The sequence below is a fragment of the Schistocerca americana genome, chromosome 5 (assembly GCF_021461395.2).
Source record: "Schistocerca americana isolate TAMUIC-IGC-003095 chromosome 5, iqSchAmer2.1, whole genome shotgun sequence".
Lineage (NCBI taxonomy): Eukaryota > Metazoa > Arthropoda > Insecta > Orthoptera > Acrididae > Schistocerca > Schistocerca americana.
In genome coordinates this window covers 562,443,561-562,459,063 of record NC_060123.1, presented here as the reverse complement: position 1 = coordinate 562,459,063, position 15,503 = coordinate 562,443,561, and the positions used below count along the sequence as shown (strand labels likewise).

The 15,503-nt window shown below is 42.1% G+C and overlaps 1 protein-coding gene across 3 annotated transcripts in view; it reads left to right on the top strand.

Annotated features, from left to right (window-relative positions):
- Positions 1 to 15,503, top strand: part of LOC124615870 (speckle targeted PIP5K1A-regulated poly(A) polymerase-like) — a 221,925-nt gene that overhangs the window by 8,030 nt on the left and 198,392 nt on the right. For 2 of the 3 annotated variants that reach the window (XM_047144035.1, XM_047144032.1), the window contains exon 3: positions 195 to 312. The exons of the other annotated variant lie outside the window; for it this stretch is intronic. In XM_047144035.1, coding sequence (XP_046999991.1) covers positions 195 to 312 — 118 coding nt within the window. The remainder of the gene's footprint in view (positions 1 to 194; positions 313 to 15,503) is intronic. 3 annotated transcript variants of the gene reach the window in all.

The following is a 15,503-nucleotide window of genomic DNA, read 5'->3' as shown; positions in this document are numbered from 1 at the left end:
TACATAATTTATTTTCTTACCTGTAATTGTTTACTTAAAACATCATCCCATTGGCTGTGAGAAATTGATTCATTAACAACCTTGTGACTTAGGGATGTTGTTGACACTGCAGCCAACACAGACTTTAACTCCCATCTTTGTTAATTTGCAAACATCATAATACTTTAATATCTGAATGTGTTTCTGTTTTTCAGAACTACCATTGAGAGTTACAAAGGAAATACTAGTGGGAGTATTGGAAAGGTTTGGTAGAGTTCGTGCGTATTCTTTAAATTCACACGCAGGCACAGCCATAGTTTATTTTGAAGACAGGTGAGTTGTCTCAGTGAAATTTGGTGTGTGTCAAATGTACATGTTAGTGAATTTTCACACAGTGTGTAGTACTCTGTAGAAATGGTTAGTATTGTTTTTGAAATTCTGATGGATATATGACAAAAGTACCGTAGAGTTTCTTCATGGCCACAGCAGTTGTTGTTGGGGCGGGAACCGAAGGGTGAAATGGCCAACCATCGGCACACACACACACACACACACACACACACACACACACACACGAGAATTTTTCATGAAGGCCCTGCTGCCTGAAGTGATAAGTCATTTGAAAAAATTACATTATTACTACTTTGGCACATTGTCTCATGTTTTCCTACATGTTCTGATTTGCCCTTTGTTTGTGACTTATTTTGCATTCTCACTTGTCACTTATTCCCATTTATTTGTACTATGTTCGTACTAATCCTTTTCCTCCTCCCTCACTCCCCCTCTCCCTCCCTCCCCCCTCTCTCTCCACCCCCTCTCTATATCTCCTCCCCCTCTCTCCCCCTCCCCCTCTCCCCCTCCCCCTCTATCCATCTCCTCCCCCTCCCCCTCTATCCCCCTCCACCTCTCCCCCCTCCCTCTCCCCCCTCCCTCTCCCCCCTCTCTCTTCCCCCTTCCCCCCCTCTCTCTCTCCTCCCCCCTTCCCACCACCTCCAGAATTAAATGAAACAGATTTTTGTGTCATTCGTGTGTCTTATTTACACCATTACACATTTTGATAGTTCATACAATCATCTTCAGATGGATAATTGTGAGAATTTCATTCTTCCAGTATTTAGTTAGTCTGAAGACATACTAGGGAAAAATCAGTGAGGCTTTTGATCAGACAGAGGTACAACTGATCAGATATTTATGATGGAAAAGTTCTATGAATATGATATAGATCTGCATTTCCTATTCATTGACTTCAAACAAGCCTTTGACAGCGTAAACTGGCAAGGACTACACAGAGTACTGGAAGAAGTTGGTATATGTGCTAAACTAATAAGACTAATCAGAATGACAATGACAGAAACAAGAGAAAAAGTATAGGCCCTTAGCAGAACAAGTGAAAGCTTTAACTTTAATAAAAGCGTGAAGCAAGGTGATTGTCTCTCCACTATCCTATTCAATATAGTTCTACATAGTGTAGTAAATAAAATCAATGAAAGAGGCACCATATTTTTGAAAATTAGCCAGATATGTGCATACACTGATGACATTGATAGAGTAGGAAGAAATATCAATACACTCCAAGAACATACCGGGCAATGAAAACAGAAACCTTAAAAATTGGCTTCACAGTAAATGAAAGCAAAACACAATACAGGATGTTTATAAATGAATATTGGGGTTTTAGTGCTTTCTAATATTTATTACATTAAACTTACAGTTATAAATAATACGTCAAACGAAAGAGCAACTCAAACAGTTGTGTTTGGCACCAGTGTGCATGTGCAGCATGCAGTGTTTCCGCCACAATCCACTAAACGGCGGTAGTAGCGAAGATGGTGACGTTTTGTGTTTTGCAGTTTGCAAAGACCAAATCTGTAGTTACTTTGCAACGTGCATTCCGGCTGAAGTTCACTTGTGATCCTCCAAGTGATTATAACATTCATAGATGGTATCATCAATTTGAAGATACCTGCTGCCTTTGTAAAGGGAAGAGCACAGGACAACCAAGAGTTAGTGAAGAGACTGTTGAGCGAGTGAGAGAGTCGTTCACTCGTAGCCCAAAGAAATCAGTTGGAAAGGCTAGTCGTAAACTAAAAGTTCCTGTGTCGACTATTTGGGAAGTTTTAAGAAAACGCATAGAACTATGTCCTTACCGTTTACAGTTATTACAGGCTCTAAAGCTGGCAGACCATGGATTACGTGCCAACAAGGAGGTACACATACTACGCGATTCGCCTAAAGTGACTGTTTTTTGTGCCGTATTCTGGTGCAAAGTTTATGGGCCTTTCTTTTTTGGTGAACCTACTGTAACTGGCACTTCTTACCTTGATACACTAGAGCAATGGCTCTTGCCTCAGTTGGACGAAGATGAGCCAGAGAACTTCATTTTCAGCAAGATGGTACGCCACCTCTCTGGCATAGCGAAGTATGTGATTGGTTGAACTTCTCTGTACCCGAGCCCTGGATAGGCCACAAGGGGCCCAATGACAGGGCTTGCTTTGCATGGCCTCCATGTTCACCTGACCAAACGCCATGCGATTTTTTCCTTTGGGGCTTCATCAAGGATCATGTGTACATGCCTCCGCTACCAGCAGACCTCCCTGAATTAAGAAACAGCTGTTGCTATAATCGCTGAACACACAGTTATCGATGTTTGGGAAGAACTCGGCTATAGACTTGATGTGTGCTGTGTGACAAACGGTGCTCACACTGAACATTTATAAGGTTCTTGGTAAAACTGAGTTGCTCTTTCATTGACATGTCATTTATAACTGTAAGTTTAATATAATAAATATTATAAAGGGTAAAAACCTAATATTCATTTATAAACACCCTGTATATGATAATGTCACAATCTGAGGCCAGAAGAATCCCTAAAGACCTAAGCAGCAATGGGAAATGCTTTAAAGGAGTGTCCTCTTGTAACTGCTTGGGAGCCCTAGTAACAAATGATAACAGTATTGGAAAGGTTATAAGGGAAAGAATACAAACAGGAAATGCAAATATGCAACTTTTCAGAAATAGTCTTGTTACAAGAAAAACAAAATGCTGATATATAACTCCCTAGTCAACCTAGTTATCACATACAGGTCAGAGGTATGGACATTGACGGAACATGACATAAGTGCACTAAGAATTGTGAGCGGAAAATACTATGCAAAATATATGGTCCAAAAAGGGAGGAAGAAGGATGGAGAATACGTTACAATGCTGAATTAAAAGTGTAAATAGAAGATAGGGACATAGTAAAATTTGTGAAATCCCAGCAAATACAATGGCTAGGATAGAATTTCAAAGAAAATAATGGAAGGTGTGATACATTCAGCTAGGCAAAAAGGGAGACCTAGAATAGGATGGATTGATGATGTAATAGTGGATCTCACCAGTATGGGAGTCCAGGGATCGAAAAAAAGCAGCAAAGAACTGAGAAATGTGGAGGAAGATCGTTGAAAAAGCAAAGACTCACCAAGGGGTGTAGTGCTACTGAAGGAGGAGGAGGAGGAATATTTAGTAGGTTAGTAGCATCACTTTTTATGACGCATGCTCAAATGTGTTCCATTTGTATCAGTTGCAGATCTCAAGAGCTTGTCCTACATAGATTAAATAGAGGTAATAGTCATGAATCAGTGACATCTGATACACCACACATGCCTCCTGGGTAATTCCAAACAGTGAGCACCTCATTGGCTGTGTATGGGTTTGGCCACTGTGTGGCATGACAGTAGAATGTTGTATGCCACAGGGTGCAGGGATCTTTGTGTAACTACCTGGGTCATGAGGATGGTGCAGATCTCCAAGTAAAAATTAAAAGATGATGTCAGTGTCAAGGTTTTCTGGATGCCGATAAGATGGACGGCTGTTGAGGTGGAATACTCGCGAGCAGGCACCTGCCACACCACTGTTGTATAAAGCTTACCCAGGTAACTGGGGCTGTGTCTTGATGCACCGTTATTTTCTTAGCTTTTCGTGGGATGTCCATGAAGCCAATATTTTGTCTATCACTCCCAGAGGTTTTTGTGGCCCATTGGTCCAAACCTCAAAGAGACCTCATGTAGCTAGTCCACTTGGGATTTCCATTACCACCAGTAATTGATCACATCCCTTGTTGAATAACACTTTCGTCATTAATAAATATATGAAAGTTGCATTTGAGAAAGTATTGCTTTTTGACATACATAAAGCATTAGAGAGACTTTCAGGGCAACTTAAATCTATCAAGAGACTGCGTAGGGGTACACTCCTAGTCGAGACAATGAAAGCTATCCAAGTAAACAAGCTGTTAAATGCTAGATCAATTGGAGAGTATGGCATCAATGGTGAGCTGCACACATAATTAAACTGGTGCAAAGAAGCTGTAACCTGTCATGATATCATGAATGTAGATTCCAAACTGCTTCAACAGGAATGGGAAAGTGAAAGCACCACAGAAGCAAAGAATTTCATGAAAAGAGTAAGTTGTGAATTCAAGGAGACATGAGGTTTTATTCTAGCTTTCCACTACCATAGTTACCCAAGTACATTGCAGCGGACTTTATATGCCTTAAAGTTAGATCCTCCATACCTGACCCTATATACTGCTAAAAATGTTACACTTCTGTCAAACCATCATGGTTTGCAAAACTGAGGCTTCGTGCAGAAGAGGGACTTCAGCTGCAATAATTAGACTCTCATTGTACTGCATCACCCACATATATTAATGCTTTCACTACCATTGGGACAAATACTTCCCATGACAGGCTATCAGAGAAGTGGTGAGAATTTGCTGCATGTTACTGCCATGTATCAATGTCCCATTGGTGAAGGGAAGCCAGCGAATAGTTTACAGAATTCTTATAATTACAGCCCGCACTTGTAGGTTATGGTGTCTTCAAGTTTCATCTTAACCTTCTACTCTGTATTGTTGCATTGAATTAGTTTGAGCCTGCAGGTAGGCAACTCAATTAACATAGTTGCAAAGCGGGCTGTTGTTGCGCCTTCCCACAAAATTTGTGTCAGGGAATTGCATGCTTTTACTGATGTGCCCATATTGAACTCCTGTAATGTGACTTACAAATCGGAGAGATGCGAACCCTGGTGTTACCTATGAATAACTGCATACGTCCCACCCATACCCATGTTGAAAAATGAAACAGCAGGAAACAACTTTTTGATATTGTTACTTCTGACTTTGACATTAATTGAAATACTTAACATTAATAAGTTTCTTTTATTGGCCATTTTACAGAAGCTGTATGCAATTTGTAGTAGTTTAAAAGAAAAACATCTTTTTGTGCTCAGCAACTGAAAAGACGTTTTCCTTTTAAACTACAGCAATTACTTACATTGAAATCTTTCGCCTCAAGAAAAAATTTGTAGTCAAAGGGCTAATTGCCCCCAAAACAACCCTGTTTGCAGCAAAGGCTGTTTAGTATTCCAAGCAGAGAAGGAACTGCAGGACATACATAATGCATCTCATTCTCTTAGGTGATGGAGGCATTTAAAGCTGTACAGCCACCTATACATCTCAGTCTTTACCAAAAAAAGGCACCCAGACATTGATAGGTGAATGAAGCGCAACAACCTACAGCTTTAAAGACAGCAGCAAACTTGTGCCACTGGTTACACAACCAAGTTTACCTACATCTGAAGCAGTGCTGGTAGCATAAGGTGCTGTCGAGAAAAATAATACACCCTCTTGACAGACAGAAAATGAAATGGAAAGATGTTGCTTTTAAAACAGCCTTAAGACTGTCCCCAAAAGCCAAGATGGTAATGGAAAAGTAACAAGCCAAAAAGATCAGTTCCAAAACCATCAGACCTTGTGACCTTGATCTTGTCTGATGGGTCGGACAGTGACTGATGATATGGATGTCACTGTCTGCCTGAGGAGACCATCTAGTCTCTCAAGCAAGCCTCCTACTGCTGTAACTTCCCATCATGGAGAAATAGTGGGGAAAGACATTATAAGTCATCGCTGCATGCCTTGCATACTGCAGTGCAACATGAATGAGTTCAGGATACATGACTCAGCTCAGGGAAGACCAATGTGTATATGTTGTTTGGGGCACATTTTAAATTACGGGTAACATCCCACTCCCAATCCCAGTTCTTTAAACAATTGAACTCCCTCGTATAAAACAGTTTCTAACATTTGTTACTTTACAAATGAATAAGTGCAGTAAATTTTTGACGTTAAACATGTAAAACATTTATGATTTAGATGAAAACCATAATGACATTGGCTTTATTAGTTTTGGGTTATTCACGTAGAGACGAACAATAATGTTTCAGAAAAGGTTTGAAATTATCTGTAAGTTTTGTTGGAAGTCATTGAGTGCTCTCATTGTCAAATACTGGATGAATATAGTCTGGGTAATGTGTGCGTTATGAGTTATGCTTCCACAAGACATAGGCACAGTTTGTAACTTAACTTTAATCCATGATGTATTGTGTTAAACTGTAAACATAAAATTATATGTCTTAATTTGTATATTATGTCAGCATTTTAAATTTTTAACTTCAGTCAATAATCATACGAAATACTGAAAATCAAATTTGTGTTGCCCCTCGAAACTGTTAGATGAGCAGCATGCACCGGTGACTGTGCACTGTGCAACATTTGAGTCACCAAGTAATATAGATCTGAGGCCCCTGAGCTACATGCTCAAAAAGGATGATCTTAGTGGAGGCAGAGCTAGGGGAGGACTGGCTGTTTTTGAAATCAATGCATACGATCCCTCGCATCATCCATCACTACAAGTCTATGGACAATTGCTGTAAGTGTGTGTGTGTGTGTGTGTGTGTGTGTGTGTGTGTGTGTGTGTGTGTGTGTGTGTGTGTGTGTGTGTGGAGATTTTAACATGCACAGTGTGCTTTGGGGCTTTCAACCAGCTGCCCCAGGCATAGGGCTATGAAAAGTCTCCTGCCATCACACACGTGTTGAGCAAGGAGCAGAGCACACACTTCAGGATTGCAGTAGGCACATCCATAGCTGTTGATCTCTTGGTGTTCTCTCTAGTCCTCACACACACACTGCTCAATGGGAAGTGATTAATGACTTTAAGTCAACTGATCACTTACAGATTTGGATTTGTTCTGCCAGACTGAGCGGTGCCAAAAGAAAACTGCCAGAATATGTGCCCAGTTAGGCAAAGTTAACACAACACAGCCAACTTGCTGTGTTCAAACACTTTGAAAACATATAGGAATGGGAGGATCATATTATCCAAATGATCTACCATACAGCTGAAGCTCATATTCCAGAGCCCTCAGGCCAGCTACAGAGGCAGCCTGTCCCTTGATGGAGTGACAGATACCACTCCACAACCAGGATAAGGTGGGTGGCTCTGTGTATGAAGAGTGTGAGAAAAGTAGTAAGCCTGATTTTTTATCTGGTGAAGTTTTTATTTTTTTCAGACAACAGTATAGTCGTCTTCAAAGTAGGTCATTCCTAGTCTTGGTAGCAGTGCTGAACATCTTCAACTGGTAGGGTCTCTAACATGTTGGTCACATGTTCTTCAGAGCCCCAAAATGATGTCCTTTTAAGACATTTTTCAGTTTTGGGAAAGGAAAAAAGTCACAAGGACTCTGATCAGGTGAATAGGAGGCTGTGAAACAACAAGAGTGCCTTTTTAGATCAAAGAGCCCATGATGGTAGTGGCTGTGAGACTTTGGGCATTGTTAAGATGGAGCATCCACTTGTCTGCGATGTCCGGTCTCACTCGATTCACCCTTTTCTAGAGCATTTCGAGAACATCAGTGTAAAACACTTGGTTGAAAGTTTGTTCTGGAGGAACAAATTCTTTGTGTACGACACTCCTACTGTCAAAACGCAAATCAGTATTGTTCTGATCTTTAATTTGCTCATTCAAGCTTTTTTCAGCCGAGATGTCTCAGTGTGCCATTCCCCACTTTGCCGCAGAATAATTTCAAAAAGCCAGGATTCATCACCTGTGATCATATGACTGAACCATTTGTGTTCATTGGAATTCCTTTCCGAAAGATCAAACCACACATTTCTTCAATTGTCTTTCTGCTCAATTTTGAGAGTTTTCAGCACCATTTTGACACAAACCTTTTTCATGTGCAAAACTTTGGTCTGATCTCACAAGAGCACGCACATGTTCAACATTTTCGTTAATTTTTGATGTTGAAGGTCTCCCTGAGTGAGGTTCAGCTTCAACGTGTTCTCATCCTTCCAGAAATGATTTGTGCCAGTGAGTAACTTGTGCTTGATGACAAAATGTTGCTCTCACTCAAAAATTGTGATGGCTGTAGGAGCTGAAACTTGGACTGAACATCTCGAAGGATTGAACACACTGATCTGCACAAGTAGAACAATGCAGCATTGCCATATCGCTCACATTGTTGCGAGACTCATTACTTTTCCCACACACCTCATAGGTTTTCCAGTGATGGTCAGCTACAGAGCCTCTCACAGTTTTTCAGGTACTGAAAGTGAAATGTCTCCGAATTATTTGAGAGAGCAAGAAGAGATTGTTACTACTGTTCTTTAATACTATAAACCATATGGAAGACCGTCAGGAGGATTTTTGGAAGAGGTAGGAGGTGTTCTGTGGCGGCTGTAATGTGGAATGTAAATCTTCAGACCAACTCGCAAAATATTGCCCAGACAATAGTGGAATATTTTGTCAAAGTTCATGACACTGCCAGTTAGGATCCGATGCAGTGTAGTGGCTGCTGATGGGGGCTAGCGGATGCTTCAGTTCCACCAATGATGAATAATACACCTGCTCCAGATCACAATAGACTTCATTACAGCATGTTACGGCTCATTGCAGATCAAACTAAAGGATTCCTTTCACTGATTTTAACTTTGTTTGTTTGTCAGGATACTTTCTTGACTTGGGGAGACAAGCTGTTTTCATTCCATTCTTAGAACTTGGGAAATGCCATACATGCCTGAGTAGTCATCATGGTGTTGGGCTCACTAGCTGTAAGGGGAAGACTTTGGATCGGATGGCCAACAGCTGCGTTATCTGGATCTTTTAATCCAGGCAGCTCCTTAGTTGCTTTCGTATATGTTCAGGAGATATTGTTCCACTTTTGACAATCTCCTATTTCAAAATGTTGGGCATGGTGCACCGTGAAGGAATTAGGCTAGAACCAATCCCATACCAAGCATCTGTGGTGAGGCTGGTGACCGACTGCTTTGCTTCAGTCAGCAATTTCTCATGGTGTGACAGGCCTACAACACGATATACACACCACAGATAGTGCATACCACACTGTTTCTTGGCCACCAACGAAAAGACATTAATAACTGTCAGCTAGCATCAAGGGTGTATGGGATTTACATGAAGGACTGGATTGCCTTTGAGATGGATGTGGCCATATCAAAATTTTACACAAAGCAGATCTGCACCTTGACTTCTAAAGAAGTCCGGATTTAATTTAGATCTGACAAATTTTAAGAAAGGTGGGTTTCAGATTTAACCTTTATAGCTGTGTTTTGTAACACTTTACATTGTGATACTGGTGGTTCAAAGCAAGGAGAGGCTCTCAACTGTTTGACAGTATTCCCCAACCATGTCTTCAGGATTTTCTGTCCCATTGAATTCGCTGTATTCACTGCAGAGCTATGTGCAATCCGGAAGACACTGGAGCAGTTGAAGTGTCTTTGAAGTGAAAAGTTTCTCATCTACTTCAATTGCTTTAGTATCCTAGAAGTATTGAAGCATTTGTTCCCAGCAGAGAAAACTATAAAAAAGTACAGGACGAACTGCTCCTTTTTCACCAGCAAGAGAAGCTCATATCATTCTGCTGAATATCTGGAAATTTCGAGAAATGGGTAAGCAGATCAAGCAGCCTAGGTGGTCTGCAGGAAATATGACATTTGCCGCTCCCCAGCAAGCTGTTATTCTACTGTGGAGTCAGAGAGCCATAAAACTGTGGAAGGAGGAGTGATTGGTCATGAAGGAGAGTAAGCGGTGGTCAGTGAAGGTATCTAGCCAGGGCGCACCTCTTAGCAGTAATTTTGGCAGGGCAAAGTAACCTTGACCTACCCGCAAGTAAGGCTCTGTCCCGTGCTTCGTACTCCAGTCTGTGTTACCTGTGGTGGATAATTCACTATATGCCACAGTTTAACTGATTGCATTTGGTATTGTGCTAAGAGGGCAGAAACAAACATAGGTGGGGTTGTGCCTTCTATTTTAGCTGATGATGAGGCAAGTGAGGCAAAACATTTAAAATTTTGTGTAGTGTCAGGCTGAAGATTTTACTGTGTTGCAGAGTGGCTGGCCCATCCGTATCATTCCAGTGGTGTATGTCCCTCTCCCTCTCCATCCTTCCCCACTCTCTCCCTCCCTCCCCACTCTCCCCCCATCCCTCCCTCCCTCCCTCCTACACACACGCACACACACACACACACACACACACACACACACACACACACACACACACACACACACACGCGCGTACATACGTTTTTTAGCATTTTATAAGGTAACTGGAGAGATAAAAAAATCTACTCACCAAGCGGCAGCAGCAGAACATACATATAAAAGGCAGCTTTTAGAACCAGTAGCTGCTTCTTCTGGAAGAAGGGTTGGAGGGGAAGGAAGAGGGGTTGAAGAGAAAGAACTGATGAGGTTTAGGAAAAGGGGTAGAGTTCGGAAAAGTTGTCCAGAACCGGGGGTCAGGGGAGGTGTACTGGACAGGTTGAGAAGGAAATACTGATTGTTTAGGACTGCACCAGACAAGACTTAAAACCTGAGAGCTTTAAGGTGGAAGACAGGGTTATATGCAAGAGATTAATACCTAAGCATCATACATTAATTAGTAAGAGCAAAAAGCTCGGTGCATTGTATATAGCAGAGCCGGGGGGGGGGGGGGGGGGGGGGGGAATAGACTGGTCACAAAATGAAAAATGTAGAAAACTAAAAGAGAGCGAAGAAAGGAATAGCTGCTGTGAAGTAATGTTGAGACCCAAGAAAGTAACGTAAATTACGGCCAGGCAGATGGCGTGAACCAAGGACAAGTTGTAGCGCCAGTTCCCACCTGCAGAGCTCTGAGAAACTGGTCTTTGGGGGAGGAATCCAAATGGCACATGTGGTGAAATATTCACTGAGGTCGTGACACTTGTGTAGAGCATGTGCTGCAACAGGATATTGTGTTTTGCCAGTATACACCTTCTCCCTTTGCCCATTCATCCTGACTGGTAACTTGATGTGATCATGCCAGTGTGAAAGGCTGAACAGTGTTTATGTAATTATTGGTATATGACATGTGTCATTTCACAGGTGACTCTCCCTTTGATAGCACATGTTTACCAGTTACGCGGCTGGTATAAGTGGCTGAAGGAGGGTGCATAGGGCAAGTCTTGCAATGGGGACAGTTGCAGGGGTAGGAGCCATAGGGTGGGAAGATGGGTGCAGAAGGAGCATAGGGTCTGACAAGAATATGGTGGAGAGTGGGAGGGAGACAAAAGCTACTCTAGGTGTGGTGGGCAAAATCTCAGACAGAATGGACCTCATTTTAGGGCATTTTAGGAAGTCATAGCCTTGTCAAAGTAGCTGATTAACACATTCAAGGCCAGGCTAATACTGAGTGACAAGTGGTGTGCTCTGAAGTTGCTTTTTTGGAGAGATCAGCAGTACAAAGATTGGTTGTGATGGCCGAGGAAATCTGATTTTGAACTAGGATAGAGGGGTAATTACATCCAGTGAAGTCTGAGATGAGAATGGTGGTGTATTGCTGTTAAGAGTGAATCTGAACAAGTAAGTTTGCCTCGAATGCCAAAGCTGTATGGGAAGGAATGTTTGATGTTGGAACGATGCCAGCTGTGCAAATGTAAGTACTGTTGTTTGTTAATATGTTTGATGTGAACAGAAATGTGTAGCTCATCTTTGGTGTGGATAAGATAAGTGTCAAGGAAAGTGGTGTGAGATTCAGAATAGGAAATTGTGAAATTTAATTTTGAGATTGCAAGAATTTTAACAGGTCAGCCCCACCTTGAGTCCGTGTGGCAAAGATGTCGTCAATGTATCTAAGCCAAACCAAGGGCTGAAGGCTTGTGGATCCTAAGAAAGCCCCCTCCAAGTGACCTATGAAAATGTTGGTATAGGAAGGAGCCATCCTGGTTCCCATAGCTGTGCCCGTGATCTGTTTGTATGTGTGCCCTCGAAGGTAAAGTAGTTGGTAAGTACACACATCAAAAAAACTTTTGCATCACCCCGATTCCCAGAACTCCTGAAAATAGACATTGATTGTGGATATTGTATCACAGACACACTCCCTTTGACTGTTCAGCGCTGTCACTAAACCTGCCCAAAGATGTAAACAACCATGCACGAGCAACACCTATTATACGGAGGGTGTCCGACAGCTGATCAGTTCTTGTCATTCCACAAGGAAGAAAGTACACATTTCGTGTTGTCTGTAGTTCAACCATGCCTGGGTGGTCAATACCTCGGTTTGATCGCATCCGCATTGTTACTTTGTGCCAAAAGGGCACTCAACAAGGGAATTGTCCAGGCGTCTTGGAGTGAACCAAAGCGATGTTGTTTGGACATTGAGGAGATACAGAGAGACGGGAACTGTCGAAGACATGCCCCGCTCAGGCCGCCCAAGGGCTCGGAGGAACCCTGACAGCAATGCTACCATGTTGAATAATGCTTTTCGTGCAGCCACAGGACATCGTGTTACGACTCAAACTGTGCACAATAGGCTGCATGATGCACAACTTCACTCTCGATGTCCATGGTGAGGTCCATCTTCACAACCACGACGTCATGGAGTGCGGTACAGATGGACCTAACAACATGCTGAATGGACCGCTCAAGATTGGCATCACTTACTCTTCACCGATGAGTGTCGCATATGCCTTCAACCAGTCAGTCGTCGGAGACATGTTTGGAGGCAACCCAGTCAGGCTGAATGCCTTAGACACACTGTCCACAGAGTGCAGCAAGTTGGAGGTTCCCTTCTGTTTTGGGGTGGCATTATGTGGGGCCGATGTACGCCGCTGGTGGTCATGGAAGGCGGCGTAATGGCTGTACAATGTGTGAATGCCATCTTCCAACCTATAGTGCAACCATATCGGCAGCATATTGGCAAGGAATTCATCTTCATGGACGACAGTTCGCATGCTCATCTTACGAATGACTTCCTCCAGGATAACGACATCGCTCGACTAGAGTGGCCAGCGTTTTCTCCAGACATGAACCCTATCAAACATGCCTGGGATAGATTGAAAAGGGCTGTTTATGGTCAATATGACCCACCAACCACTCTGAGGGATCTGCTGAATCCCCATTGAGGAGTGGAACAATCTGGACCAACAGTGCCTTGATAAACTTGTGGATAGTATGCCACGACGGTTACAGGCATCCATCAAAGCAACGGGACGTACTACTGGGTATTAGAGGTACCGATGTGTACAGCAATCTGCACCACCACCTCTGAAGGTCTCGCTGTATGGTGATACAACGTACAGTGTGTGGTTTTCATGAGCAATAGAAAGGGCAGAAATGATGTTTGTGTTGATCTCTATTACAATTTTCTGTACGGATTCCAGAACTCTCGAACCAAGGTGATGCAAAACTTTTTTTGATGTGTGTATAAAGTTGATTAAGGTGAGCAGGAAGGATGTCACAGGTTTGGAATCAGACATGTGCTGGTTGAGGAATGTTAAGGAGCAGACAGACCATGTACTTGGGGGATATTGGTATAGAGAGCTGTAGCATCAGTGGTGACAAGCAAGGGGTGTGGTGGGAATTGGGCGGGCACAGATTTCAGATGATCTAGGAAATGGCTTTTAACCTTAATATAGGAGGGACGTTTTTGTACTATGGGTTGCAGGTTTTGATTAGCTAAGGCAGTTATACGTTGCATGGGTGCTTTGAAGCCAGCAATTATGGTACAGCCAGGGCGGCTGGGTTTGTGTATCTTAGGAAGACGGTGAAAGGTGGGGGTGTGTCATTTGGTTGGGGTAAGAAGTTCTATGGATTGACATGTTAGTCCTTGTGATGCGGGACAGAAGGTCAGTTTCACCACAGGGGTGGGATCTCGATGGAAGATGGTATACGTTGAGGTGTGAGACAACTGGTGAAGGCCTTCACTTTCATACACCCGTTGATCAAATACCACAGTGGTAGATCTCTTGTCTGCTGTTGCAGAGTCTGCTCTACAATAATGACAGACCTGATCTTGGTGCCTGTTTCACCACATGTATCATCTGGATTTTTGTCCCAGACACCAGTTTCTCAGAACTCCATAGGTGGAAATTGACGCTACAAGATGTCCTTGATTGTCGCCACTCTCCTGACCTTAATTTATGTTTCTTTGCTCTCAGCATTACTTGACAGTAACTATTCCTTTTTTCATTCCCTTTTAGTTTTCTACATTTTTCATTTTCTGACATGTCTATCCCCCCCCCCAACTCTGTCACATGCAATGCACTGTGCGTTTCGATCTTTAATTCATGTATGACGCTCTGTCTGTAATCTCCCTCTTGCGTATTACCCTGTCTTCCACCTTTAAGGTCTCAGGTTTTCAAACCTCCTACGGTGCAATTCTCAACATTCAGTCTTCCCTTCTCATCCTGTCCGGTAAGTGGCCAGGTGTTCTGGACGACTTCTGTGAACTCTACCCCTTTTTTCTATACTTCAGCAATCCTTTTCCTTCCTCCCTCTTCCTTCCCCTCCAACCTTTCTGCCAGAAGATACCAGACAAAAGTTTGCAAAATTGAATGCCTTTTATATGTGTGTTCCCCTCCTGCAATTGGATGAGTTGATTTTTTTGTCTCTAAGTTTACATTATATTTTTAAAAATTGATTTTTTGGGACTTTTTATATTCTAATTGTAGTTGAAGTTCTGTTGCTCTCCCAATTTTATCTACAGTTGTCTCATAAAATTTTAGTATGGGCCCTAAGACCTTGATGGTGTGTGTCCTTGATGATATTTGTTTTATGTATTGTCCAGAACATATTTTTGTGCCATGAAAGCCTGCATTTTATGAGCTGCTGTTGTGTGTTCATTTAAAAATCAATGGAGCAATTAGTTGGCCAGAGCGTAGCGTAAGAAACAAGCCATTTTCGCACCGTGACAGCTGCTTTTGTGAGAAGTAACATAAATTTTATCTAAATAAAGGGATTCCAGATTATGTAAAAAGAAATAAATGCAGTATTATAATTATAATTTAATTAATTCTTGCAGTAAAATACACATTCTTTTTTTTGGTAGGATGAAAATTGTACATTTTTAAGTAAAGTAATGTCGTGTCTATTGCTTTAGTCTGCCACGGTGTTTAAGCACACATTTTTCCTTGTGGTTAAATCTGCAGAAAATGTCATACAGTGACTCACTGTCTTGTGCTCAGACCTGACTGCAAATCAGACTAATTGCATACAGGAAGAGACACTTATTTGCATTTCCCATGCTTGATCAGTAACGCTGTTGTATACTGCATCATAATGTGTAGTAGTTTACGTCTGGTATCTGATTTGGTGCAGTATTGTCATCAACCAAAACAAAGTCTTGAAATTATATGTCGCTAAGTTTTTTGCAGACTGCTACCACCTTACATCATC